Source organism: Bubalus bubalis, chromosome 8, assembly GCF_019923935.1.
Source record: "Bubalus bubalis isolate 160015118507 breed Murrah chromosome 8, NDDB_SH_1, whole genome shotgun sequence".
Classification (NCBI taxonomy): domain Eukaryota; kingdom Metazoa; phylum Chordata; class Mammalia; order Artiodactyla; family Bovidae; genus Bubalus; species Bubalus bubalis.
In genome coordinates this window covers 98,967,554-98,995,442 of record NC_059164.1, presented here as the reverse complement: position 1 = coordinate 98,995,442, position 27,889 = coordinate 98,967,554, and the positions used below count along the sequence as shown (strand labels likewise).

Sequence of the window (27,889 nt, the reverse complement as noted above, 5' to 3'; positions counted from 1 at the left end):
GCCCTGGGAGGACCAGGACAGGCATACCTGTGGCTCCTGGGGTCCCCTTGGGTTCGAGGGCAACGTCTCCCTTTTTGGAGGAAAAGATGTGTTGGAAGACGTTGCTGCTTCTGCTGCTGTATTCCGATGCTCAGGCCACTCTGTCTCACAGGTGGACCAGGGGTGAGTTGTCTTTCCTTTATTTGTTTGATGCTTATGATTCTTTCTTGAATATCATTAGGAATCTGGAGGGGTGGAGGGAGCAGAAGGAAATTAGAAGCCCTGTGCCCTCCTTTGATCTCCTGTCAAATGCTTTATGCTTCTCAACAAGCTAGAAAGTGTTAGAAGTTGATGGGGGAAATGACACCCAAAAAAATCAAAGCCACTGAGAAAACGGGATTGAGGTGGAGAGTGCAGAGAGCATCCCTTCCCGACAGGCCGGGGAGAAGGTCATCTTTGCTTTGTAGACTGTGGACAGACTCCTGCAAGTGCCCTCCAGGGTGCTACCAGCTGGGCAGGGCGTGGGGAGAGCAGGTGCCCAGGGCTGATGCTAATATGATGGCACTGGGGGCGCTGGCCGGCCAGAGTTCTGCCCCCTGGGGGATGTGGCGTGTCCACGTGGAGGGCTCCACACTGCTTCCTGAGCAGGAGTGGTCACACCTTTCCAGCTGGAGAGAGCTGGCCCAGCAACAGAAGAGGGGTAGTAATCGCCTCAGCAACCTCGTGTCTGCCCGGCTGCTACCACCCCAGCCAGCCTCCCCCAGAAGGGAAGAAGCCCAGCAAGGCTTCTCCCCACGGCCGACTTCCTTCCCCTCAGGACACGGCTCCTCAGAGCTGGCCTGGCATCTTTTTCTGGTTCCCGTGGGCAGACACTGGCAGCACCTCCGGTCAACTAAGATTTATCACTTAGGAAGCGAGGGACCCAAAGCGCTGACCGATGCATGCCGATCTGAACTGAAATCTTTCTGTTGCCTAAAGTCAATGAGACCTCTGTCCTGGAAAGAACTGGAAAAAGAAGTCAGGTTCGCTGGTATTCCCAGAGATCCAAAGTGGGGTGAAGATGGCAGAGCAGCAAGAGGATGAGCCCCCTCTGGTTCTCAAGGAGAGAGTCAGGGAAGGAAGAAGCGGCCAGCTGGGGCACGGAGCAGCATGGAGCAGGTGGATCTGATATGGGGAAAAGCAAGAGTCAAGGCACTTATTAGGGTTCTTATTCCCTCACTCGTAAACCTGAGATTAGGGACTTGCCAATTCTCTATACTGGGCTGTGAAATGATTCTTGCCCAGGGACAAATAATTAATGAAGCATTTTCCCTTTTTTTTTTTCTGGTAAACATCACCCACACACACACACTTCCCTGCTCATCATGTGCACAAATTTGGGGGGCAACACTTGGAAGCACAGAGCAAAGAGACCTTGGTGTTGTGTTCTGTCACTTACCCCTGTGTGACACTGAGGCCTACCTTAATTTGCCTATTAAAAAAGGATGATAATATCCACTCTTCCTAACACACAGGCTGTTAGAAAGCCAAATGAGATGGTTTTATTTATTTATTTTTTTACAAGTCTTGTAAATACAATATAGCTGCATCATGAACTGCAAGGAACTCAAAAAATTTTAAGTTCTGCCTCTAATTGGCTGTGTGATGTCTGGCAAGTCTCTTGACCTCTCTGAGCTTTAGTTCATGAACAGATAACATATTAACAATAACAGAAAGTGACCCTCATTGCGTTGTCATGTGAGGGTCATATTCAAATATGTAAATAAAACACTTCCTAGATAATAAGGAGCTATATCAAGGTCAACTATTACCTACCACTTAAAAAAATTTCATTAAAAAAGTGTGAGGTTATCAACAGAAAACCTATAGGTTCTACAGCAACATCCAGAGAGCAGTTGCTCCAGCCCTCTAACTCACTCTTCCCTGGGGAAGGTCTGCCCTCCCCACCCACCATATCGATAACAATCTATGTAAAGACACAAAGCCAACACAGCTGAAATAGAGGCCTCCATGAGGCTGCTGATACTAAGTGCTGGATTATCGGTTCATGTCAGCATTCAGAGCCAACAAATGATATGGGAGCCCTTCCAACCATCATCAAGTCTTCCACGTGGTTGATTTTTTTTAATTCATTTTTAACATTTTGTCTAATCATGAAAATAATCCAAAGTCGTCATTTTTTTAAGATGGAATGGGAGTCACACCCAAAGAAAACCAATTTTTCCAAACACATAAACTGTCTCTTTCACCTTCATCCTTACTCCAAGCCCACCCCCGCCTCCATCGCCAGGCCTAATTTAGAAGAATTCCCTATGGAAAGAGTCAGAGGGCGACTTCTCCCTACAAAGTCCTCCTCCCTCGATCCCGCAGCACCACCCCAGCTTCCATCCTCCACCTCCGCCTGGCCCCTCGGGTGAAAGTGGGGAAATAAACCCAACAGGAATATACCCTGCGGCAGGACATCTTTTTTTCCCCTACCATTCTCCCAGCCTCTCCCTGAGACACGCTCTCTAGGATTCCGCCCTGGGAGGTGGCTCCTTGGGCCAGCGTGGCTGCTCCAGCCTCACCGACTGGATTAAGACTAAATGACTCACCTGTGGTTAGCGAGGCCTCCTGGAAGTGGACACACCTGGCCCAAGTCCTCGTCCCACCCTGTCCTGCCGGCGCATCACTTGGGGGACTGCAGGGAACCTAGCCAGTCTTAAAAAACAGAAAGAAATACATGCATGAATTCCTATAAATATTTAATTTTTATTCCATATACATGTTATTTCTTGTTAAAGTAGTTTCATAAGGAAGGTGGCTCTTCGGTGTCATTTTCAGCTGTCCAGTTCAGTGTTTTGTGGATTTTCAATCATGAATGTTCTGTGGAGGGAAGGGCCCCAGGTAGGGACTGACTCACTGGTCCAGCATGACCGAGTAACCACTTTGTTTGCTGCATGTCACTGCGTTTATGCAGCTGTTATTCTGAACACTAACAGGTAGGAAAACTGGAGGAAGGGAAGAAGTTAACATGCCCCCAGATCCCTCCGTTGAAAGCCTAGAGCTCGACCTCACTCCCGTGCTCAATTTCTAGCAGCAGAGCCTTGCTGTCCTCATCTGCACCTCTCCATCCCTTCCAGGTGCTCCCAGCATCCCCTGACTCCACTTGGGCAGTGGGGCTCTGCCTGGGTGGTGGGGCTCCCCCTGGGTGGTGGCATATTCTGGCCAAGGGGAGCCGACTCACAGCAGCCCTTTCAGAAGTGCTCCAGGAAGATGCCCAGCACAGGGACTAAGATTCTGGCTTCTTCAGAATGGCACTGTGTTTCTAAAGGCAAGGGTTCCCAGCCGCCCGCTGCCCCCCATCTAATGCCTGATGATCTGAGGTGGAGCCGATGTAATAATAGAAATAAAGTGCACAATAAATGTCACGCACTTGAATCATCTTGAAACCATCCCCCGCCCCAGTCCATGAAAAAATTGTCTTCCACGAAACCAATCCGTGGTACCAAAAAGTTTGGGGACTGCTGTCTGAAGGGCTGGCCCAGGAGCCAAAAAGTAAATGACATCAGTAGGATTTGGCAAAAGATCTTTTATAAATGAGGGCTTTTCTTTCCACTTCCATGGCTGTTTCCATAGAGTTGCTTCAACTGATTGATTAGAAATTTGAGTCCTTCCCAACAAGGTCTTTGGCACAGATGCTGTACACAGTTACACAGAAGCCACAGTCTTAATACCGTTCTGTTTGTTTGCTTTTTTAACCTATTTGAGAGATGGGAGGGAAGAAGAGATTTCTGTCACACGTTATAAAAGTCAACAAGAAGACCAGGCTCAAAGCAAAAATAGGCTCTCCCGTTTAGGCAGGCTTCCGCCTGCACATCTGGGCAAGAAAGCTTGAAGGAGCTACGGCATAGAGAGCAAGACAGGTGCCAGTCTTGACTGAACTAATTAAAAGTAGCTTCTCTGGTGTGAAGAAAAGGGAGCCCTTCTTTGCTGTTGATAGGAATGTAAGTTAGTGCAGCCACTATGGAGAACAGTATGGAGGTTCCTCAAAAAATTAAAAATAGAGCTACCATATGATCCAGCAATCCCACCTCTGAGAACATATCTGAAGAAAACTTTAGCTCCAAAAATACACGCACCTCAATGTTCATAGCGGCACTATTCACAATAGCCAAGACATGGAAGCAACCTAGATGTCCATTGACAGAAAATGGATAAAGAAGATATGGTACTGATATACAATGGAATACTACTCAGCCATAAAAATGAAATACTGCCACTTGCAGCAACATGGATGGATCTAGAGGTTACTGTAGTAAGTGAAGTCAGACAGAGAAACATAGATACCATATGATACCACTTATCTGTGAAATCTAAACTATGATACAAATGAACTTGTTTACAAAACAGACACAGAAGACAAACATGTAGTTACTAAAGGAGAAAACGGGTGGGAGAGGGATGAATTAAAAATTTGGGATTAGCAGATACAAACTGCTGCTGCTGCTGCCAAGTCACTTCAGTCGTGTCCGACTCTGTGTGACCCCATAGACGGCAGCCCACCAGGCTCCGCCGTCCCTGAGATTCTCCAGGCAAGAACACTGGAGCGGGTTGCTATTTCCTTCTCCAATGCGTGAAAGTGAAAAGTGAAAGTGAAGTCACTCAGTCGTGTCCGACTCTTAGCGACCCCATGGACTGCAGCTTACCAGGCTCCTCCGTCCATGGGATTTTCCAGGCAAGAGTACTGGAGTGGGGTGCCATTGCCTTCTCCGCAGATACAAACTACTATATATAAAACAGATAAAAATAAGGACTTACTGTATAGCACAGGGAACCATATTCAACATCTTATATAACCTATAATGGAAAAGAATACATGTATTTATGTGTGTGTGCTCAGGTGCTTAGTCATGTCCGACTCTTTGCAACCCCATGGACAGAAGCCCACCAGGCTCTTCTGTCCATGGAGTTTTCCAGGTAAGAATACAGGAGTGAGCTGCCATTTCCTACATTGAAGATCTTTGGCTTCTACTCTCAGGGAGATGAGAAGTCACCGAAGTTCCCCGGCAGAAGATTGATATCATGGAACCTATGTTTTCACAGAATTGCTCTAGTTGCTTTGTTAAGAATACAGTGAGGTGGATGGACTTCCTTCCAGTGGTTAAGACTCCATGCTTCCATCGCAGGGAGCATGAGTTTTATGCCTGGCAGGCAAACTAAGATCCCTCCTTGTGTGACATGGTCAAAAAAAGGAATGCAGTGAGGATGCTGATGGCAGCCAAGGATGGAAGCAGAAGCACTATTAGGAGAAATGTTCACGGTTTAGACACCTGGAGGTTAGCAGGGATGTGGTAAGAAGTAGCCAGATCCCAGGTATGTTTTGAAGGTAAAGCCAACAAGATTTGCTGATTCGTTGGATGTGAAATGTGAAAGATAGAGAAAAGGCAAGGATTACTCATGACTCCCAGGTTTTGGCTTGAGCAGCTGCGAGAGATGGAAAGACAGCAGACAAAGTAGGAGAGGAGGAATAGGTGCGAGGGGTGGTGGGGACTGGCATTGGGTCAGGCATCAGGAAAGACAACTATTAAAAATCCAAAAGGAGATTCCCATAGGCAGTTGGGTATCTAGAAATCTGACCTGGAAATACAAAGCAGACGATCAGTACGGAAGTCCGGGTGGTGAGGAGAGAGGAGTCATGCATCCTGACACACGCTGAGGCCAGGAGTCAGCAATATGAAGAGATGGATGAGGAGTAAGAGCAGCCAGCAAGGGAGGATTTTTTTTTTAAGCAGTAGCAAGCAGCAATGTGTTTTCATGCCAATTTGAAAACTCAGTAGAGAAGGGAAAACTAATGATGTGAGAGAGAAAGGTGGAAAGGTGAGTGAGTCTTTATTGGAGACCTGGTCCAAGGCTCTAGATGAGAGCAGGGAAACAATAACAGAAGGGAAGTCAAAGGATCCAGGCAAGAGGTGGGTAACTGGTATCAGGAAAAAGGAGGAGGTGTGGAATCATCTATTTCATGCTGAAATAGAGTGAGAGGAATCAGGAAATGTGAGTAACGGTTAGGCAGCATTTCAGGCCCCTCCTGAGAATGCTGTTGTTCAATCGCTCAGTCGTGTCTGACTCTTTGAGACCGCATGGAGTGTAGCACACCAGGCTTCCCTGTCCTTCACTATTTCTGGGAGCTTGCTCAAATCCATGTCCATTGAGTCAGTGATGCCATCTAACCATCTCATCCTCTGCCACCCCCTTCTCCTCCTGCCTTCAATGTCTCCCAGGATAAGGATCTTTTCCAATGAGTCAGCTCTTCACATCAGGTGGCCAATGTATTGGAGCTTCAGCATCAGTCCTTCAGTGAATATTCAGGACTGATTTCCTTTAGTATTGATTAGGTTGATCTCCTTGTAGTCCAAGGGACTCTCAAGAGTCTTCTCCAACACCACAGTTCAAAAGCATCACTTCTTTGGCGCTCAGCCTTCTTTATGATCCAACTCGCATCCGTACATGACTACTGGAAAAGCCACCGCTTTGACTATACATACCTTTGTTGGCAAAGTGATGTCTCTGTTTTTGAATATGCTGCCTAGGTCTGTCACAGTTTTTCTTCCAGGGAGCGTCTTTTAAATCCATGACTGCGTCACTGTTTGCAGTGATTCTGGAGCCCAAGGAAATAAAATAACTTTGCATAACACATTATAAATCAAAGCTAGAGATTTGTTTTAAAAACATGTGTGATTCATTTAAGAGTATGTTTTACACCATATGCATTCATTCATTTCTAATTAACCACATGTATACTTCCTGTAGGACCTCCCTGGTGACTCAGACCAGGATCTGCCTGTAATGCAGGAGACCTGGGTTCAATCCCTGGGTCGGAAGATGCCCTGGAGAAGGGAATGGCTACCCACTCCAGTATTCTTGCCTGGAGAATTCCATGGATGGAGGAGCCTGGCGGCCTACAATCCATGGGGTTGAAAAGAGTCAGACATGATTGAGCAACTAACACAGACACACACACACACACACACACACACACACACACGAACACACATACACACCCTGTCCGTGAGAATGGAGGAGTTTTTGTTCACCTGGTTTTTGGTTTTGCTTTGTTATTATTAATTTTTAGTTTGTATTGAGTAGAGTTGATTAACAGTGTTTTATCGGTTTCAGGTGTACAGCACAGTGATTCAGTTAGACATATGCATTTATCTATTCTTCAACTTTTTTTTCCTATTTAGGTTCTTACCGAGTAGTGAGCAGAGTTCCCTGTGCTATACAATAGGTCCTTGTTGGTTATATCTATTTTAAATATAGCAGTGTTGGGTTTTGAAGCCCATGAAACCTGGATTTTAATCTCAGTCCTTATTACAAACCAGTTGGGTGGCCGAAGGCAAGTTTCTTAGCCTCCAAGTTTCTTCATCTATAAAATGGAATGTGAATCCTTACCTCACAAGGTACAAAAGCCCCCTGCCCCACACGCACCGTCCAGCAGCCACAGCAGCCTGAGATGTACGTGCAGAAGTAGGGCATGGGAAGAGGCGGGGAGGGTCCATCTCTGAGATTCCTGTGCTCCCCACACAGACTTTCTGAAGCAATAACCAGCCCCAGTCCAGAGGCTGACCTTATTTCTAACAATCTTCCCTGAACTGTTATTATTTTAAAAACTTTAAGAACAAGGGCTACTGGAAACAATGTTTCCATTATTAAACACAGCTTTCATCAGGAAGCCTTTTCTTCCCAACTCTTGAGAATTAGTGGTCCACCAGCGTGTCTGCACCTTAAAGGAAGTGACTGTTCCCGGGGAAACAATTGAGTGAAGAAAGTGCAGGTCTGAATAACTTTAGGGCTCATGCTGGGACCTTGTTCCCTTCTCTGCCCTTCCCCTGCTGCTGAGTGATTTTTTATTTTTTTAAAGAGAACAAGACCTTTCATTTCACAATCACAGAGAAGACATAAAGAAGTTGCTCTCAGATCCTTGAAAAGGGGTTTCATGGTCAGAAGAAGACATAGCCCACATCTGTTCCTCTTCCCGCCAAGGAAAGTGCAGCCCTCCTTGTTTCTCCATCTCTGTATCCGAGAACACAAGGGTCTTGGTCTTTTCAGTTCAGTTCAGTTGCTCAGTCGTGTCCGACTCTTTGAGACTCCATGGACCACAGCACGCCGGGCCTCCCTGTCCATCACCAACTCCCGGAGTTTACTCAAACTCATGTCCATTGAGTCGGTGATGCCATCCAACCATCTCATCCTCTGTTGTCCCCTTCTCCCGCCTTCAATCTTTCCCAGCATCAGGGTCTTTTCAAATGAGTAAGTTCTTCGCATCAGGTGGCCAAAGTATTGGAGTTTCAGCTTCAGCATCAGTCCTTCCAATGAATATTCAGGACTGATTTCCTTTAGGATGTCTCTTTCACCTCTTTAGATGCCCGCATAAGGCCCTGTCAGATGGGAAGCAGCTCTCAACTCTAGCAGTGCATCCGCTACTTGGCAGTGGATCTGGATAACCCAGTGGTTACGGACCCTGCCTGCCTATTGTAACACCTGGGAGCTGTCAGGAGTCCCAACGCCTACATCCATCCACCCCAGAGATGCCTGTGAACTGGCCTGGGAGGCAATTTTGGGCATTTAGGCCTTTAAAGTCCCCAGGTGATTCTAAGGCATGGTCAAAGTTGAGAAGCCCCGGGCTAAACTGGGAGTGGCCACTCAGCCTGGCCATCTCCTTCTACACAGCCTTCGGTCAAGCACCCTCTGATTCTCAACCCAGGCTGCCATTCGAAGCACCTAGAAAGCTTTCAAAAAGTTGACTATCCCAATCACACCCTAGTCACTTCAATCAGAACTTCTTCGGGTGCCCTGGGTGACTCTAACGTGGGGTCCAGGTTGCAAACACGTGGAGTAGATGCCTTGTCCTCTTCGGCTCCACAGGCAGAGGCCGCAAGTGAGCAGAGGCTCACTCCAGCCCTAAAATCTATGCTTCTGTGGGAAAGGGGCACTTTTCTGGCAAAGAGAACAAATTCTGCTAAAATTCTGGTCGAGGAACTACTGTTCTTGAGTTCATAGGCTCCGTCCCCCAAAGTGGTTTGAGGAAGTAGGGCTGTCCCTCTGCCCATCCAGGTCCCCTTCAATGTAAGGATTCAGTCTGCAACATCTGCATCTTGTGTGCACCCTGAAAACCTGCCAGGTTTTCCTCCAGGCAGACAGAAATCTGAAAGCATATTTATCCAAGCCCCTGAGGAACTTGTGGGCTAGATAATAAATGGATTACAGAGACGGCAGTATTACAGCAGTTCTATAGCCAGGCAGTTTTTCCAGGAGGTTGGGATCCTACCAGTGAGCTTTTCAGGAAATGTCCTTTACATCAAAGATGTTTCACTGTTATCACTTCTGATAGAAATCCTTCTAAACGCTTCTGCAGTTCCCTTCTTCAACATTGTACTCTGGACATCACCGGACCCTTCACTGGTGGCCCAAGGTCACCATATTCAAGAAACAGAGCGATAGTGTATAATTATGCAAATTGTGCTTTGCACAACTTCAGGGGATGAATCTTCCCTTGAAGTCTCACCTGTTTTTATAGCTACTTGCCCAGTTTTCTGGTAGATCACAACCAAGTGTCTCAAAGAAGTGGCCCATTTTTCTTACAGCTGGCAGTGGGCTTGCCAATCCTTTCTGCACCATGTCTTGGGACATGGAGGGGCTAAGGGGATGGATGGGGCCACCTGCTTCTAGCCTGATGGATCCAGGAGAAGTGCAGTTTCTAATGACTATTCCTACGGTGGGCTTCTCGTGTGGCTCAGTGGTAAAGGATTCACCTGCCAATGCAGGAAACTTGGGTTCAATCCCTGGGTCAGTAAGATCCCCTGGAGAAGGAAATGGCAACACACTCCAGTATCCTTGCCTGGGAAATCCCATGGACAGAGGAGCCTGGAAGGCTCTAATCCATGGGGTCACAAAGAGTTGGACACAACTTAGTGACTAAACAGCAACAAAAATTCCTATAATATTCTGTCTTCTCTTTCTCATGTCCTCTGTCAGCTCCTCATTCTTGATCCTCTCTGCCTCTAGCGGTTCGCCCATCTTCTCCCAGCTACTCCATCTCTATGCAGCCACTGAGGAACTTCTGTGTCAAGTCACTGATTTTATATCCAATGCGTTTCTGAGTCAAGCCCTTGGCGCCACACATCCCCAGAGCCAGTGTCAGGGTCTGTGCAGCTCTCTTCCTACACGTCGTCACCTGTGCTTAGATTCTTGGCAGCCTTACTCCAGGTGGCAGGGGAATAAGGCAGAAGTCTGAGTCTGGTTCAAAGGGTTGTCAATAAACATAAACCAGTACACTTCATTCTGATGAAGTGCTGAAATGTGCAGTGTTAGTAGGGAACAGAAGTATTAGGGAGCTGTTTGTTGAATTGGGGGTGGGGGTGGGGGGTGGTCAATGCTTTGCTCATCTCTTTTTTTATTTGTATTGAAATATATTTGATTTCTAATGTGTTAGTTTCAGGTGTACAGCCAAGCGACTCAGTTATACGTATCAAGATTCTTTTTCTAGATCCTTTTCCATTACATGTTATTACAAGATATTGGGTATAGTTCCCTGTGCTATCCAGTAGGTCCTTGTTGCTTATCTATTCTATATATAATAGTTTGCCTCTACTAATCCCAAACGCCTAATTTACCCCTCCCCTCCACCTTTGGTAACCATCGGTTTGTTTTCTACGTCTGTGAGTCTATTTCCATTTCGTAAATAAGTTTCATTTTATTTTAGATTCCACATAAAAGCAATATCATATATGTTTTCCTCTGACTTCCTTCCCTTAGCATGATCATCTCTAGTTGCACCTATGTTGCTGCAAATGGCATTATTTCATTCTTTTTGATATCTGAGTAACATCCCATTGTTTATGTATACGTACCACTTCTTTATCCATTCATCTGTCAATGAACACTTAGGTTGTTTCTATGTCTTAACTACTATAAATGTTTTTGTTCTAACATAAAGGCCTGTAGGGATTCATACTCCTTAGACATACATATTTTTCAAAACTTTCTGAAATGATTCTGATAAGAAGCCAGGTTTGAAATTATTGGTGTGAAATAGTAACCTCTGATATGCCTGGGACTCTCTGGGACACACCAGGGCGGTCTGTCACCTCTCCCCCTCTGCATCCACCGCCACTCGGAGTCACTTTCAGGAATGGCTGGCTGACCTTGGAGTTCACCCGCGGGGAAAAGCCAGTGCACACAGCAAGCTCTCAAGCTCACTCTTAATTTCTTGCAGCCATGCTCTTCCCTGCCGCCTACCGGCCAAAGAGATCCTCAACGCTGCCCTTGAACCCCGTCCTGCAGAGCTCCCTGGAGGAAGTAGAACTGCTCTATGAGGTAGGCAGAGGGCAGAGTGAGCAACCCAAGTCACGGAGAAGGCATTGCTCCTTCTCTGTGGTTTTTGGAGGAGTGACCTGAGCCCCTGACAGTGAGTGGCCTCTGCTGCCTGGGGAACCAGACTAGACTTGTGTGTGGAGGTCCCAGAATCCTGCCCACCTCAAAGGCAAGTGGTCTTCATACCCCTCTCTCCTGTCCCACCTGTCATCCCAGGGATGGACAACATTAGGAATTCAGTGGAGGCAAAATTAGAGATTTAGACTGGGCTCAGAGGTGCCCCTACCAGCACCCAAGCAGCAGAACAGGGCAGTCTGCCCCGGCCAGGGCTTTAAGCCAGGATGGGTCAGCAGCGCCCAGACAATGCCACACCTGTTGTCTGAGCGGAGCCGAGTCTCGGTAACCTCACACAGGGAGAGCCCCATTTTCAAGTCTGGGGCCACCCTCTGCCTCTCACACCTCTGGCACCATGACTCCACTTCTCCTCCAGACCACGGTGAATTTCCCAAGGCCCTGTGGTTTGGTTTAGGGGTGAAAATGCAGGCTCGAGATCTGAGCTTTAGTTCTGCTTCTGCCACCTGTCGGCCACGTAACCTTACATAAGCCACCATGTCTCTCTGAACCATAGTCTCCTCAGCTGTTAAACAAAGGGCTCCAGTGATCACCCAAGTCCCCCTTCTGCCTTGAGGTCTTCAAGGACTAGAACTGTCTGGCTGAGAAGGAGACAGCCTGCCGCAGCCATGTGGCTGAGCCAGGCAGCAGATTTCAAACCCTGCCTCAGGGAACAAACTGGAAAATGCACAGCCTTTGCCAAGACATGAACATGGGAGTCTGAGGAACAGATCTGCTTTAGGAAGATAACAGACAGTAGCATGGAAAATGGGTCAGAGCTGGGGAAAGCCAGAGACAGAGGGAAGAGTCAGGACTTATTAGATTCCTGATATGAGCCTGGCACAGAGCAAATGACAGACCTTACCCCTACCCTTAAAGAACAGGTAAGAAACGAGGACAGATCTCTGTAACCCACTTAATTCCTAGCACAATTCTCTGTATCCTTCGAATTCCCAGATTTTGATTTTAAAGTATCCAAAACAGTCAGTTTGTGCTGCAGAAGAGTTTTGGTTGGCGGGAGGGAGAAAGGAGAGAAGGGGGTGACTTGGGACACTGGAAACAACAGTCACTTAGCAGTGGATTAAAGCAGGCTCAGTGTTAGATGCCGCCCATATTTGTCCTATTTACTCCTCACACTATCCCAGTGAAGTGTTCTTAACCACGTCACAGAGGGATAAAACAAGGCTGAGAGAAGTAACTCATCCAAGGTTACACAGTGGGAAAGTCAGACCCGGGACCCAGGTCTCTTGATTCCGAAGCTCTTTGTGAGCCACCTCCCTTACATGAACACATGTAATCATGAATCTGGTGATGCTATGTCCTCAATGACCATGGGTGCCTCATGCCTTTCCACACCCCGTGTTTCTCCCCAGTTCCTGCTGGCCGAACTTGAGATCAGCCCTGACCTGAAGATCTCCATCAAGGACGAGGAGCTGGCCTCCCTGCGGAAGGCCTCAGATTTCCGTGCCGTCTGCAATGACGTGATTCCCAAGAGCATCCCCGACATCCGGCGGCTGAGTGCCAACCTTTCCAGCCGCCCGGGCATCCTCAAGAAAGAGGACTTCGAAAGGACAGCGCTGACCCTAGCCTACACGGCCTACCGCACGGCCTTGTCCCAAGGGTATCAGAAGGACGTCTGGGCCCAGTCCCTCCTCAGCCTATTCCATGCCTTGAGGCATGACTTGATGCGGTCCTCAGGTCCGAGAGCATCTCCCTGAGGGACTGGCCTGCTCCAGGGCCACGGAGCTGGGACCAGCATACAGTAATCCAGAAATTCCTCATTCTCTACTCCATTTACAGAGACCAGCCACAGAACACACACTGCCAACTCAGAGCTGCAGAGATCAAATAAGGAACCCTGCTGCTCTTTGCCCCTTGTAACTTCTTGATAAGCAAAAGATTGTGATTTATACCATAATGTGACCTGAGATGGAAAAAAGGGCTGTGATGGTAATTCAAGATGCCTCCAGAGGGTGAATGGTTGGCCTGGCGAATTGCAGCAGTATAACATATGCTTTAACACTGACTGCCCATGACACAAACACCCAGGAGTGAGGAAAGACACAGGAGAGACATCATAAAAATTTGGGCATGACAGGAAGGTGGTGGGCGGGGGACAGATTTCTTTGGTCCTAAGAGATCAGGGTGCTGGATTGAATGAACGTCTTTCCAAAGTTCTGTAATAAGATATAAAGAAACGTGTGTGTGTGTGTGTGTGTGTGTGCCAAGTCACTTTAGTCTTGTCCGACTCTGTGATCCCATGGACTGTCACTCTCCAGGCTTCTATGTCCATGGGATTCTCCAGGCAAGAATGCTGGAGTGGGTTGCCATGCCCTCCTTCAGAGGATCTTCCCAACCCAGGGATCGAACCCGCCTTTCCTGTGTCTCCTGCATTGGCAGGCGGGCTCTTTACTGCTAGCACCACCTGGGAAGCTCTAAAGAAACTAGAGCCATAGCAAAATAAATATATTGTTAACCAAGGGCCTACTTCTCAACTTTTTCAAAAGCCCCCAAGAAGAATCAGTCAGAAAATCAGTTATGACTTATATACCAAGCTTCTTCTTTCCTGAAGGCTGGTCTAATTTAGCAGAGAAATATGAAGGAGGCCCACAGAAATGCTACTGTAATGCCTTGCCTTTTGAACAGAGAAGCCAAGCTAACGCAGAGAGGGTCATCCTGACAAGAGAGGTGGCACCCACGCCCTAGTCTGTCTATTCTAATGCTAAAATTATTGAGCATCCTCAGAGAATTAAGTGCACCAAATAAAAGTGATTTTCAGATGACAAAATTTTAGCCCTTCAAATGCCAAATCTTTCATTTCAGAATTATTGACTTGATATATTTTAAACTATACATATGAAATGCCTTACATTTTTATTTAGTATCTTGGGGACATCCTAGAGTAGGAGTTAGATAAGATCTAAGATCCCTCTACTTCTAAAATTTCCACCGTCATTTAACTATGAAATGTTACAGGGGGGACACCTGGATCTGCGTTGTGCAGTCTGCTGGACTGCTTGTATCAACCCTGAAAGTTCCCAGGCTTTGTTAACTCTGAATCTGGTATATTTCTGCAGCCTTCCTCAGAGTCAGGCTATAAGAGTGCACTTTCCTCTGCTACCAACATAACTTGATCTTTGCAATTTGTTCTTTCTAACTGGCCATGGCCTGAAAGATAAGATTGCAAGTCTTTTTAGCATTCTATGTTAAAGAAGAGTTAATCCATGAAGGTCCCTGCCAGGAGTAAATCACCTCAATTCTAATTAAGATTCCTCACTAGCTCAGAGAATGCTTCCAGCTTCTCCAAGGTTTACGACTGGGTTCAAGAGGCTAAAATCGAAACAAGTCTAATCTTGGAATAAGCGAGGACTCACTGAGCTAAATCTGATTCTGAAATGGGTTTTTAACAATTGTTGTTTAATGATGATGAAAGCTGGTTTCGACTTCTTTAAAATCTTTGAATAAGGGAGCCTTACCTAGCAGTACAAGCTGCAGGATCTTTTGAAGAAATATCAGGATAGATAGATATCAGGATAGATATCAGAAATATCAGGATAGATAGATATCAGGATAGATATCAGAAATATGTATTTATCATCAAAGAAAAGTCTCATTTTACATCCTCACTCTCAGGCTCAGAAGACTAACCAGCCAGTCTCTCGTTCTCATTCCCCAGTATACCTCTTGTACACCCCCCAGATACAGATTCTGATACTTACCTTTCCATTTAATTTCTTTCTAAGATCACATGTTCTCTTTGACATCATCACTCCACTTGTCTCTTTGTGGTCATCGGTGTCTCTGCTGCTCTGTCTTTGGGTCCGATTCTGATATCTCTATATCCATTCCTCAAGGCACGTCTTGATTTCTTCTGGTTAACCTCTCACTGTCTCTGCCTGGCTCTCTCTGATGCTCACTGTCTCCTTCAGGGATTGCTGCTAAGTCTGCTAAGTCACTACAGTCGTGTCCGACTCTGTGCAACCCCATAGACGGAAGCCCACCAGGTTCCCCCGTCCCTGGGATTCTCCAGGCAAGAACACTGGAGTGGGTTGCCATTTCCTTCTCCAATGCATGAAAGTGAAGTCGTTCAGTCGTGTCTGACTCTTAGCGACCCCACGGACTGCAGCCTACCAGGCTCCTCTGTCCATGGGATTTTCCAGGCAAGAGTACTGGAGTGGGGTGCCATTGCCTTCTCCACCTTCAGGGATTGCTGTCTGATTAAAACAAAGGCAAAACAAAGGTACAGACAAGTTAGGGATTGCCCAAAAATTAGATTAGCCTCACAGCCTACCTTCAGTGTTGGGGCTTTGCCTGCATGAGGGTTGGGGAGGGGGTCAGCTGAGGCCTCAGTCCCTGGACACTGCGTACTAGTCTGACAGTCAGTCCTACATCTGCTCTGGGGCTCCATGCCTATGAGAACGGATCTAAGAGCTTTCCTCTAGTCACCAGGCAGAAAGGCCCACACTTGGTACCCTGAGCACCATGTGAGGACACACAGCTGCTCCCAAGGGCAGGAGATCCCTGAATAGGAGAGGGTTGTTCTCAGAACTGGTGATAGCAGTGGGAGTTCATTCATTCACCCTGCCACAAATAAACTAAAGGCACTTTTATACTGATAAATTGGGTCCAAACTTCTGTGGCAGTCAACTGAAAAAAAAAAAAAGGAACAAGAAGGACACAACCTTTTTAAAAACAAATGAAATTTTCATTTTTGTTACTAGATGTGCGCGTGTTCAGTCATTTCAGTCGTGTCTGACTCTTTGCGACCCTATGGACAGTAACCCTACAGGCTCCTCTGTCCACGGGATTATCCAGGCAAGAATACTGGAGTGGGTTGCCATGCCTTCTTTCAGGGGATCTTCCCAACCCAAGGATCAAACCCACATCTCCTGCAGCTCCTGCATTTCAGGTGGATGCTTTACCACTGAGCCACCAGCGAAGCCAGTTATACTAGATATTGAAACACTATTTTAGTCTTAATACAAATTGTTTACCCACAAAGAGTTTTACAGCAATGACTTCATTCATAAACAAAATCAAATATTCTTCTCAACACCACCACCCCAAATCACGACTCTTTGCAGGGAGAGCAGTGAAGGAGTAGCCTGGACAGCAATGGACTCTCCCATTTTCTCTCATGAATGCCACGCTGTACACACTACAACCACAACCAGACAGATTTGTCATATTCACTCAAAGAATAATTCAGAGTGTGACATCAGTGGAAACTTGCCTGGACTCAATGGAACCCTTCTGCCATTTCTAGATGCTGGGTAATTGTAGCATCTAAAAATCCTGGAAGTTTCTTCTATAGTTGGCATTCTCATGGCTACCTCTGGGTCCTCCCTCAAGGACACTGAAAAACATCTATAGGCTGAAACTTCCATTGCTCTGTCCTCTCACCTGGAATCTAACTAAAGGAGAATCACATAAGTAGTGAATCAGAAGATATTTCAGGGGCATGCACAGGGCATGTATGCATGTTAAATCTCTTCAGTTGTGTCTGACTCTTTGAGACTTCATGGACTGCAGCCCACCAGGCTCCTCTCCAGGCAAGAATACTGGAGTGGGTTGCCATGCCCTCCTCCAGGAGATCTTCTGGACCCAGGGATCGAATCCGCGTCTCTTGTGTCTCCTGCATTGGCAGGCAAATTCTTTACCGTTAGTGCCACCTGGGAAGCAGGGCACTGATCTAAAATTAAATGCTTGTTAAATGGTGCTCCTTACTTCCCTAACCCATTTTAATGTCTTTCTTTTTTTTTTTTATTGTGGTTATAAAACATGTCATATGAAATTTACCATTCGAACCGAACCATTTCTAGGAATACAGTACAGAATATTTAGCTACATGCACACTGCTGTGTGAAAGATCTCTAGGACTTATTCATGTTGCAAAAACAATACCTATGAAACGACATTCCACTTTTCCCTCTCCTCATGGCCCCTGGTAACTACCATTCAACTTTCTAATTGTTAGACTACTTTTGATGCCTCATATTAATGGAATTTGTCTTATATTTCTGAAGCAATGTGTAAAATTTCCTTAAGAAAATGTTTTGTCTGAAAAAATGGAAAGAGTCCTGAAGGTGAACTACTGATATGACTGCGTCACATAATTTTATTTAACAAATATTCACTTGCTCCTGCTGCTGCTGCTAAGTCGCTTCAGTCGTGTCCAACTCTGTGCGACCCCATAGATGGCAGCCCACCAGGCTCCCCCGTCCCTGGGATTCTCCAGGCAAAAACACTGGAGTGGGTTGCCATTTCCTTCTCCAATGCATGAAAGGAAAAGTGAAAGTGAAGTCGTTCAGTCATGTCTGACTCTTAGAGACCCCATGGACTGCAGCCTACCAGGCTCCTCCGTCCATGGGATTTTCCAGGTGAGAGTACTGGAGTGGGTTGTCATTGCCTTCTCCGAATATTCACTTATGTTGTAATAAAAATGTCATGATTGAGTTTCCAGGCTCAGTGGAATCCTTGTTATCTCAGATTATCTCACCAAAGAATTTGAAGTGGCTCACGGGTTTAGCATCGAATGTTGACTTCCACAGCTGTCTGCATCCACTCTCTTTAATGTTTGCCACCAAAGCATCACACACATGTCACTGTTCTTCCTGAGTTTCAAAATCATCACAAAAAATGAGGCTTGAATGTAGTAAATATGACAGCCAGTCTTTAATAAGCACTTAAAGAGAGATGAGTCATAGTAGCTCATCCTCCAGTGGCAAGACAATTTCAAACCAGGTCACCCACAGCTGCTCCTGCTTTAGGGGTCAAGAAGAAGTGGTTTTCAAGACTCACCTTTCCAGATTCACTTCACCTTTACCCTGGGGAGTGTTTTCAACTGGCATAGCTGCAGACCTTAGAATGCCATTTTTGGGTTCTGTGAATTCAAGAACATGAATTTCATAACCCTTGACTTCCCCACAGCACCTCTCAGATCAAGGCAATGCCGCCAAAGACCATCAATTATAAAAGTGTGGGTGCTTTCTCTCTCTCTTTCTTCCTTGCTTCATATCCACATGACCTTTCTGAGAAAAGAGAAACGCTTCTCTTCTTCTATAAGCAGCAGAAAGAGTCCAAAGGCTGCAAAGGCCCTATTCTTGAACCCATCCATTTTTTTCTGCCCTCCCACCTCCTCCTTGCACACCAGTCAAAGGAAGCCTTCGGCTTCTATTTTGGTAAAGAGCCTCAGAGAGAAGCATTTGAACACCTTCTCCAGCCAGAAGGACCATGAACGTCCTCCAAATGCCTCTGAAATAAAATTGGTGTCTAGACTTTTCCAGAGAGGCAGTACCCTTCCCACTCTCCCTAAAAGGTCTGTGGTCTTTCTGAGAGGCTAACGTCCTCTGCTGACTCAGATGCTTTGTATTCACCTGGGCACTGAAGCAAATGGTCTTTGCCACCAGGGAAGTCTGAAAGACTTAATGTTGTACAGTGGTGGTGGTGGGTGGTTTAGTTGTTAAATTGTGTCAGACTCTTTGAGACCTCGGGGACTGTAGCCGGCCAGGCTCCTCCTGGAATTCTCCAGGCAAGAATACTGCAGTGTGTTGCTATGCCCTCCTCCAGGGGATCTTCCCAACCCAGGGATCAAACTTGCGTTTCCTGCATCTTCTCCGTTTCAGGCACATTCTTTACCACTGAGCCACCAGAGAAGCCTCCTGATCTTGTATCCTCTGGGGCAAATGTCTCCAGGGTTGATGTTTCATTTTCTCCCTGCTACCAGACATATCTTCCTGAGGACTAGGTCAGCAAGTGGCCCTCACAGAGAAAGCTCAGTGTCTTATGCTTTGGATCGTTAAAGCAGTGTGTGAGGAGGTGGGATTATGTTTACCGTGATGGTCATCACTCCGGCCCCTAGGATGTTTGAGGAACAAAAATAAGCTTTGCAAGTTTCTTGGGTTCTGCGGAATCAGCAGGCCCCTGCTGGGACCAATCCCGAACCACCTTTGGAAGAGATACTGACTCATTCTTTCCAACGTGCTGATTGGCTGCGATGAATGGGCGTGGCTACCGCCTCTGTCCAGCTTCCCATAGGTGAAGGAGTGTTAAGGTGGGCCTCTAGCAGGATTTTGTCCCGTGACGGAAAAAGGAATGTCTTGGGGACTTTTTTTTTTTTTTTTTTTCCTGCTCTGGAGGCCCAGGCTCAAGGCAAATTTATAATGGGAAACCAATTAGAAGGAAAGAAGTCTGAACAGAGTTAAGGTGCCAGGTCCTGGGAGAAGAGACCAGCATGCTCTGCTGACAACCCTGGGGGTTTGTTTTAAGGGAAGGAGGGCGGGGACGACTAGACTTTTTAAGGGAAGGGGGCACAGCCGGCACAGGTAGAAAGTGAAGATGGTACTGCCCAAAGCAGGCCATCAGTGAGAAGAATGATGGAGGGCGCCACAGACTCTTGGCATCTTTTATTTTTTCGAAGCTTTTAAATGACTTCGAGGCCAGACAGCTGCAGCAGAGGTGTACTCTTGATCAATTAAGGGGGCTTTTGCTGAGCTGTAGAATAAAGTGACTCCATTACTGATCTAGCAAAGGGAGCAAGCCACTATGGTCCCGTGGGTCATGCTTTCCCGCTTCCTTTTTGCTGGGCATGAGGCTATGCTCACCAATCCCACCTAAAACCGGAGGCGAGGAGCCCGGCTTTTGGTGTAGACAGGGGCTCTACCTGCCTTCCTGTTCTGCCCATAAAACGAAAGAGGACTCTTGGAAGCCGAGAAAGGTTGGAGAAGTCTTTCTGGACAGAGGCGAGCGTCGCCAAGCAGCACAGCACTTGGCTGGCGCGGGCTCCGAGGGGCGGAGGTCCAGGATGGGCTTGCTGAAGGGAATTCTCGGAGCCAGGAAGCTGCTGCTCGTCATCCTCGTGCCGCTCCTGCTGCTGCCCCTGCCCATGCTCTACCCCAGCAGCGTGAGTACCGGCCTGTCCCCTCCGGGGGCCAGTGGGTCAGCTGGGAGGTCAGAGGGGAGGTCGCTGGAGGGAAGAGGGGCGCTCAGTGCAGAGTTCAGCATGCTCTTCTGTCGGTGTCAAGAAGTGGAAATGCTTTCCTGGAGAGGGCTCACGTGCTTTCTGCCCAAAAACTGCCATGTTCAATCCCCAGTTCCCCCAACCTTTACGGCCCCCAACCGGGAGTGAGATAAGAAGGGGGGTGGGTCATTGGCTGAAGTGGCCCGTCAGTGGGCCAGGTGAACACCGATAAGGATGCTCTGGACAGTGGTGTTTGCCAGGAGTCAACATGTGACCATGGCATGAGAGAGCGACTGGACATGCAGGAAGACCTCCCCATAGAGGAGGGGGCAGGGAGGGAGGGGATTGTGGACCCCAGCCTGGGGTGTGCTGGGGAGCAGTCCCCAGCCGGGCTCTTGTCCATCGAGCCAGGGTCCTTGGGTGACCCACAGTGGGCTCTAATAACCACGATTGGAAACTCTTAATAAGTTCCTCCTGAACTTTAAGTTGAAAGTGGAACTTGGCTGCCTGCCCTGGCCCCATGCATATGGCCCTTTGATTATCTGTATCCTCTCTGAGCGGTGGAAGGAGAGACAACAAATGACTTGAATAAAAAAAAAAAAAAAAAAAAAAAAGAGTAAGAGCCCGCAGCTCTAGACAGTGACCGAATTTTTTTTGTCCAGGTTGGTGTGAGCCGAAGACCCATAGCTTCCTTTTCTTTCTTTCCTCTGGCTCCTTTTCTCCTCCTCCCCCGCCTCTCCTCCCCATCCCTCCTCCTGCGTCCCTCCTCCTCTTCCTCCTTGTGTTCCCTCTCTTCCTCCTTGTCCTTCTCCTCCTCCCAGTGTCTTTACCCCTTCCCCCAGCTGGCACTACCCTTGAGACTTTAGGAAAAATAAGCCAAGAAAGGTTAATCATGTTTGTGGGAGGGGAAGGGCTGTCTTTCCATTCAGCTCCCTGAGTAACTTAGTAACCAAAAGTAATTATAAAGTTAGAGGGGATTAGGACTGTTTCTTAAAAACAAACTGGTTTAAATCTTCAGTAGAACAAATACCTCAGAGTGCCAGGGAGCCGCTGATGAAAGCCGGGCTGGGATTAGCAGACAGTGATTGGTGCTGACAGTTTTCCTAGCTGACATACTAGTCTGCTTTTGGCTTTGTCCCCAATAGGGTGATTTTCATTTCTGTCCATGTTGTTGTTTTGTTTTACTCAATGTCAGATGGATTTAGGGAATGCCAGCCAAGTGGCACCCACTCTTCTCCATGGCAGCATCAGGCACCCCCATCCCCCACCCCACAATTTTCCTAAGTCAGCTCTGTCTCTGGGGACCATGACTGCAGAGCGGTGTTGCCATTTCATTCTGGGAGCCTGTCTTTGAGCTTCTCGGTTAACAATGCCTAGTGAGAAGAACCCATGAGAAGAAAAAGAACAGAAAAACAAATCATTGAAGAAGGCAAAATCATCCATAAATTTTGACAGAAGAGGGATGTTGTGGGGGAAGAAAAGAGAAGAGAAAAGGAAGGAAAGGTGAGCCTCTGCTCTGTTGGGGTCTATACATAATTTTTGAATAGGTTTTTAAAGATGGACTCACTAAGATCAAAAGGCACTTGACTTAAGCCCTTCACTGACTTATCGCCTTCTGTCCAACTGAGTTTCACCTTAGGGTAGGGACAGCCACACTGGTGACATTTGGTGGGGGGTGGAGGGGGAGGGGAGAGAAAATTCTCTGTCACAAGGGGAGGACCACGCTGGGTACTGTAGGATGTTCAGCAGCATTCCTGGTCGCTGCCCTGTAGGTGCCAGTGCAGCGCCTGCCATTGTGATGGCCAGAGATACTTCCAGATGCTTACAACATCCCCTGGGGGCCAAAATCACCCCCAGCTGAGAATCAGTACCTTCAGAAAATGGGCTTCCCTGGCGGTCCATTGGTAAAGAATCCACGTGCCAATGCAGGAGACACGAGTTTGATCCCTGGTCCAGGAAGATCCGTTGGAGAAGGGAATGGCAACCCACTCCAGTATTGTTGCCTGGACAGAGGAGACTGGTGGGCTACAGTCCATGGGGTCGCAAAGAGTCAGATACAACTAAGGGGTTAAATAACAGCAGAGCTTCCCAGTCTGTGATAACGGGGTTGGGGAGGGTAGATGATTCAAACCCCCTACAACCTTTGGGACCGCCGGGTGGAACCTGGGTGGACCAAGCCCTCAGAGGTGAATGCAGCCTGCTTGCCACTCTCCCCTGCGTGGCCCGCAGCGGCGATTCCTCCGTGGGTCACAGTGTTGGTAAGATGCTACCTCTCTCTGCAAGGAGGAGGCACATCACAGAGGATGCGGTCACAGCACCCACAGCTGGCACAGGCCACCGCAGAGACTGGCCCGTCACTTCAGCCCCCTTGCCTCACACTTACATTCTGATATTTAATCCTTGAGATTCCTAAACGGCCTTGTTTTCTCTGGGCTGGAGCTGAGAGGAGTGACCTAGGCAGAAGGTCCTGGCCTGTAGTTCTCATGGTCCTTCAAGGGACAAGCCACAGCTACATTTCGGGAAGGATTAGAAGGACCTCCCCATTTTTCTTGCCCAGCTCCCTAGAGCCAGAGGCCCAGACTCAGACCCCTGTATGACAGAAGAGGAAGTGGGGGCCGGGGCAGGGGTGCGTCCATAGCTAAGCCCAGCTTCAGTGTCCCAGTGGGATAAAAGTTATACCCAACTCTGAGACTAAATTCTCAAAAGCCCTTGCAATCATTTATGACACCAAATAACCAGACCTCAAGCTCCTTCCAGTGGGGTTTCATCGAGGTGGTCGAACTGTGGGGAAAGGAGCAGATGCAAGCACCAGTTGGCAGCAGAGTCAGGAAGCATCTGCTGTGGGGAGAGCCCCTTTTGAACTCACTCCCTTGTTTGTAAACAGGAGCCAAGAAGAACTGACAACACTATCTCTTAAAGGCACTGCGTGAATACATACCAATACATACTTGCTGACCAGGGGCAGTGATAAGGGGCTGGGGGCTTCCAGAACATTTTCCTCAGCAGAGAAGAGAGACCTGCTAGCCAGCAGAAGAGCCCAGTTCAGTTCACCCAACACGGACTGAGTAACCTGCCGGACCCCGGGCCAGAGTCAGGGACACACAGAGTGTTCTGGGTTATCGCATATAAGCTTCCTTGCTGAATTTTGAAATGGTTGAGAAGAAGCAAAAGGAAATTTATGTGAATTCCATGAATGAACTGAGTGTGAAATGGAAAGGTTATCTGAAGGTGGTCCCTTACCCATTCTTCTAATGAAAGTTAGAAAACTCTAAGGAAAGTTCAGATAAAAATGATGGTGGGAGGGCTTCCCAGGCGGCACTAGTGGTAAAGAACCCACCTGCCAAAGCAGGAGACATGGGTTCAATCCCTGGGTCCGGAAGATCCCCTGGAGGAGGATGTGGCAACTCCGGTATTCTTGCCTGGAGAATCCCATGGACAGAGGAGCCTGGTGGGCTACAGTCCATAGGGTCACAAAGAGTTGAACACAATTGAGTGACTGAGTGCAAAAAGAGAAAATGCTTGTGAATATGAATATAAAAATACATAGAAAATAAAAACAAAAAGCTATTTTAAAAAATTGATGGCAGGAGAAACTTCCCTCATGGTCCACTGGTTAAGACTCCTTGATTCCAATGCAGGGGGCACATGTTGATCTCTGGTTGGGGAAGTAAGATCCCACGTGCCGTGTGACACAGTTAAAAAAAAAAAACGATGGTAGTTTATCCTGTTCTTAATACTGCTGAATGAAGATGGCTTGGTCACTTCCTCCAATAACCTGTTCTAACTCCTAACCGTAGTTACAATCAAAAAGTTTACCTTGGCTTATCTAAATTCTCCTAATTCAAACCAAAATGGTGCGTGGTAGAAGGAAATGGCACTCTCGCGTGCTCTCTCTCTCTGCACCGCCCCCCCTACCCCTGCTTCATTCCTGGACCTGTAATGATGAAGCCATAAGGACTGAAGTTTCTTCAGAAGGAATAAGGGCTTCTCAGAGAGAGAAAGACATTCTATCTCCTTTTCATCAACTAGAATCAACACCTGCCATTCCGTTTCTTTCCCAGAAAGGAAACGGGAATGAGTGAGCTCAGGTGGGCTGAAGAACTTTGAACCCCTTTAGGAATTTTTATTTCTGCAATAAAGGGAGCATGTCTCTAAGTTGCATTCTTTTTCAAAGGGAGCCTTTCCTTCCCCCACCCCCGCCAGTATTAGTTCTGTTGTCTTATCAGCACTTCCAAAAGTTTTAACTTCTCTCTGATCTTCTGGCCCCAGAGGAAACCTCAGTGGGAGCCCCAGTCAACAATTGCTGGGCCCAGTTCCCATTTCTCAAACCCCAGCCCTCTAATCCATGCGTATCAGGAGGGAGCAAGGTCCCATCCAGCCAGGCTGGATTAATCTCCCCTGACGCCCCTCACTGATCACAGCGACCTTTTGTAACTTTTGTGTCAGAGTCTGAGGACACTTGTTCTGAACCCAAGGGAGAGATAAACAGAACAAGGTTTATCAGGTTCCTTGATCGCCAGCCAGCCTCAGGGGAGGTCAGACCTAAGCCCAGATGGTTTAGAACTAGGTATAAACAGAGGAATCCACAGCCAGCTTGAATCTTCTACTCAGGGCCCTCCAGAGTCCATGGTTAAGGCCTTTAGACAGAAACCTTTCCCACCACCATTAATCAGCACTATTCCTGGTAACCAGCCTCACTGGAGCTCTAATTTTTTTATAAGAATATTATATTTTATTATTATTATTATTATTATTATTATTCTGTGCACTCCAAGGCTGTTCAAATAACAAAGCGGGTGGGCTGGGAAAAACCCTGGTAAATTTCTAGGCCCTCCTTTCCAGGCAGAGAGCAGTCTTATTCCCTTTGTCAGAAGGATGTTTCCATGTGTATCAGGCAAGCAGAATAAAGTCCCGGACTGGTTAGGGCACTGGTTCTCAACAAGGACAGTTCCCCCCTTGTCCCACTGCCAAGGGACATCTGGAATGTCTAGAGACATTTTTAGGTTTCCCTGGTGGCTCAGCAGTAAAGAATACATCTGCAATGCAGGAGACGCAGGTTCAATCCTGGATCAGGAATATCCCCTGGAGGAGGGCATGGCAACCCACTCCAGTATTCTTGCCTGGAAAATCTCATGGACAGAGCGGGCTGGCGGGCTACGGTCCATGGGGTCACAAAGAATCAGACATGACTTAGTGACTAAACAACAATAATCCAGCAAACTCCTCTGCCAAGTCCAGCTTTGCCCCCACCCCCAGGGCTGTGTGCCAGTGCCCGTGTTGACGTCTATGTGACTGCTGCCTTTGCCCTGGCTCTCTTTTGGATTCTTAGTGGCAACACTGTCTCTAACCACCCACTTTCCTCCCCTTCCAGGAGGCCTCATGTGCTTATGTGTTGATCGTGACCGCCGTGTACTGGGTGTCCGAGGCAGTGCCTCTTGGAGCTGCAGCCCTGGTGCCTGCCTTCCTCTACCCGTTCTTCGGAGTCCTGCGATCCAGCGAGGTTAGACCACTGGTGGCCCCTGCCTGGTCCCTGCCGGGCCAGTGAGAGAGGGCTGGAGGTGAAGGGAGATTCACAGAGCACTGAGGAGGGGCTTTTTTCACCCTCTGGACCAGCCCATTAGCACTAAGCCTTTGCACCCACTGTTCTGGACCCCGTGCTCCTTTCCTTCAACCCATGACCTGCACCTCCCTCGAACTGCCGCTTTCAGGAAGCCTTTTGGATCCAAATGCTCCTTCAACCTGAGAAGCTTTAGGAACCATGTGATTGGCATATTCAACCAGATTGCTCCCCATTCCTTTCTCTGTCTTTCGATTGTCCCTTTAGACTCTAAACACTCAAAGGAGGACTCAGGTCTTGGGTCTTTGGAATCTCATGATAAAGTTGAGCCTCTGTGGAGCAGGGGCTCAATAAATGCTTGCCGACAGAGAAACTTACCATGTTTCTCTGAGGCCTGACAATGTCTTCATTCACTTCCTCTAAAAAACATGTCTCCCCCTTCTTCCCCAACTCAGGATTACTGCATTTTCTTTCCTTGACTGCTGTCTACCTAGACTCTGCCCTCTGTTCACTCTCTCTGGCATTCTGACAGAAATTGTCAACAGAAAGCCCAGAGTGGTGCCAAATTTGAGGGCAAACAGTTAAGCCTCCCACAAATAGGAAAGAAGAATATCACAGCCAGACACCAAGAGCAAGATGAAGAACGGTCCTCATTCATTAACACCTGGTTCCATTTGGCCTATCTCGTTATAGCACCTGGTCCCTGCTTAGGGTTTCTGAAGAAGATTGAATGTAGAGGTTAGTTAAGGACAGAGGCTCAGAAGAAAAGAGGAAAGGGACCTATTGTCTGAATGCCTGCTAAGACTCAGGCACAACCCCAGAAGTACTGTATTAGTTAATACTCCCAAGAGCTCTACCAGGTAGACATTATTATTTCCATTCTACAGAATGAGGAAAGATGTTCAGAGTTAAGATCACATAGTAGGAAATAGCACAATTGGATTCAAACGTATACCTATTAGATTTCAGTCTATGTACTTGCTTACTGTACCGTCAGGAAAATACCCCATTATTACATAGCTGCATGGTGGGTTACTACTAAGAACTGTGTAACTCTTCACTTGTGTGATATGAGGAAGGAACAATGAACCTGGGTCCACAGGATGCCTTAACCATGGATAACAACTTTTTGTGAAAGTCCAAAGATAAAATTAGGCTCCCCCTAATTGCAGTTAGTCACATCCTGTAGGAGACCTGGGTTCAATCCCCGGGTCAGGAAGATCCCCTGGAGAAGGGAATGGCAACCCATTCCAGTATTCTTGCCTGGAGAATCCCATGAACAGAGGAGCCTGGCGGGCTACATTACATAGGGTCACAAAGAGTCAGACACAACAGAGCAATGAACTAATTGCTGTGAAATGAAGTCGCTCAGTCGTGTCCGACCTTTGCGACCCCATGGACTGTACCCCACCAGGCTCCTCTGTTCATGGGATTCTCCAGGCAAGAATACTGGAATGGGTTGCCATTTCCTTCTCCAGGGGATCTTCCCAGCCCAGGGATCGAACCCAGGTCTCCCACATTGCAGGCAGAGGCTTTAACCTCTGAGCCACCAGGGAAGCCCCAACTAATTGCTGTACCTGACTACAAATTAACATGTCCTTCTACTGGATGGACTCGACTGGCCAGTTTTTGTTTGGCTTTTTTTGGTTTGCAACATTTTGGTTTAGAGGTGGTTAGTACATTAGTTTGTTGGTTGGTTGGCATTTAGTAGTCATAACAGCTTCAGACTCTCCAAAAAGGATACGATCCCCCAAATGCTCAGCAGTGCTTTTATTCCTGAAATGGGTCTAACACCAGTATCCTGGGACCCACATAAAACTCGCCTGGGACCTGAAGCACTAGCCAGTCTCTCCAATTGTCCCCCTTCCTTTGTGGAAAGAGAACAGGTACTTCAGGTCTGTATGCATGCCTAAAAGAACAAGCATCGGTAT

The 27,889-nt window shown here is 47.4% G+C and overlaps 2 protein-coding genes and 1 long non-coding RNA gene across 6 annotated transcripts in view; 2 read left to right on the top strand and 1 right to left on the bottom strand.

The window, feature by feature from the left end:
• Positions 1–1,039, bottom strand: part of LOC123334811 — a 71,002-nt gene extending 69,963 nt beyond the window's left edge. For all 3 annotated transcript variants that reach the window (XR_006552951.1, XR_006552952.1, XR_006552950.1), the window contains exons 1-2: positions 915–1,039; positions 28–224 (exon numbers count right to left, since the gene is read on the bottom strand). This is a non-coding gene — a long non-coding RNA (uncharacterized LOC123334811). The remainder of the gene's footprint in view (positions 1–27; positions 225–914) is intronic.
• FAM180A (family with sequence similarity 180 member A) lies at positions 30–13,650 on the top strand. 2 transcript variants are annotated; one of them, XM_006079849.3, is made up of 3 exons: positions 30–162; positions 11,234–11,334; positions 12,816–13,650. In XM_006079849.3, exons 1-3 carry the CDS (start codon positions 87–89, stop codon positions 13,158–13,160), a joined length of 522 nt encoding a protein of 173 aa, XP_006079911.1. In that variant the 5' UTR covers positions 30–86; the 3' UTR covers positions 13,161–13,650. The 2 variants fall into 2 exon arrangements, with proteins under 2 accessions (XP_006079911.1, XP_044802845.1); XM_044946910.1 differs by lacking the exon at positions 30–162 and adding an exon at positions 9,876–10,160.
• A 5,938-nt stretch (positions 13,651–19,588) lies between these two features.
• The window catches only part of SLC13A4 (solute carrier family 13 member 4), a 42,899-nt gene continuing 34,598 nt past the window's right edge, over positions 19,589–27,889 (top strand). The window contains exons 1-2 of the mRNA XM_006079850.4: positions 19,589–20,344; positions 25,773–25,901. Of these exons, the coding sequence (XP_006079912.1) occupies positions 20,030–20,344; positions 25,773–25,901 (444 nt within the window). The 5' untranslated portion in view covers positions 19,589–20,029. The remainder of the gene's footprint in view (positions 20,345–25,772; positions 25,902–27,889) is intronic.

Bases quoted from the DNA above. Each gene is read 5' to 3' on its own strand.
- FAM180A (XM_044946910.1), top strand. From the start codon at position 9,980: ATGTCCTCTGTCAGCTCCTCATTCTTGATCCTCTCTGCCTCTAGCGGT. The intron at 10,161-11,233 runs GTCTGTGCAGCT...AATTTCTTGCAG, and splicing joins TCCCCAGAGCCAGTGTCAGG to CCATGCTCTTCCCTGCCGCC. The intron at 11,335-12,815 runs GTAGGCAGAGGG...GTTTCTCCCCAG, and splicing joins AAGTAGAACTGCTCTATGAG to TTCCTGCTGGCCGAACTTGA.